Raw genomic sequence first — 931 nt, 5'->3', positions numbered from 1 at the left:
CCGATAGCTCCAAAGTATCAAGTCATAAATACCGAGAAGATTACACATACATTCAAGTAGTTCCTGATCTGCGCATTGGGCTTGAGGTCTTTGCCCAGATGGCCTCTGCGGTAGGCACGGGTGAGCAGGCGGTGTTTTGTTTCCAGTAGATTGTCATACTCGATCTCTGGGTCATGAAGCCCAGATAGCGTGGAAGGGGCTGGCGGCAAGTCGATTATCTTTAATGAAGGCATGAAAATATAAGACACAGTATGTTAACGCGTATGATCATGTGAGTATTTTTAGGTGGTTTGTTAACTCACAAGGGGGATGTCAAGGAGATGCCACATATAACTGAATGCGCCTATGAGCTATCCCAGTCCAAGTTTTAGGGTTTTAGGTGTTTTTTGTCCTACTCTATTTCCGGATCAGGCAGTCCTGATCGCGTGGAAGGGGCTGCCGGCAAACCAATGAAGTGACTCACCCTCTCACAGAAGACAACGGGGTAATCAAACTGAGGCAAGTCTATGTATAGCATTGGTCCGAGTTTGGGTTTCTCTTCCGCAATGATGTTGCGCATCTCATCGACAGTCAGCGCGTCTAACCAATCGATTGATTGCATATCTCCTCGCTCCAGTTTCTTGAGCCGCTATGCGTATAGATGTAGTAGAAGTAGAATGGCTTAGGTTAGGACTGTCACTGCGCATTTGAGAATTAGCGGTGTTTCCGACGTACTTCAGCAGACACTCGACTACGACTGTAACTTTATTTGTCCAGTTTGACATTTTATTTGTGCCGACATTGTGCACTAATGCAACGAAAACGATGAGTCATATAGTTAAATTAGCCAGATGTCCTCTGGTGCTAAAATAAAAAACACTTACATAGCAACATGCACTTATAGAAAAAACATATACATGCTTATACAAGAATGGCACAAATACAATAAACG

General features: G+C 43.9%; 1 protein-coding gene across 1 annotated transcript; it reads right to left on the bottom strand.

Annotated features, from left to right (window-relative positions):
* Positions 1-17: 17 nt before the first annotated feature.
* On the bottom strand, positions 18-628 carry SARC_17363 (hypothetical protein; the record flags this gene model as incomplete). The annotated part of the gene is made up of 2 exons (XM_014288540.1): positions 18-218; positions 464-628. Coding segments are annotated over 2 exons (366 nt in total), but the record flags the coding sequence as incomplete, so codon positions are not given.
* Positions 629-931: the final 303 nt, after the last annotated feature.

Source organism: Sphaeroforma arctica (genome assembly GCF_001186125.1).
Source record: "Sphaeroforma arctica JP610 unplaced genomic scaffold supercont1.10504, whole genome shotgun sequence".
Lineage (NCBI taxonomy): Eukaryota > Ichthyosporea > Ichthyophonida > Sphaeroforma > Sphaeroforma arctica.
Note: the sequence above shows the minus strand (reverse complement) of the source record. Positions and strands in the feature narration are given on the sequence as shown.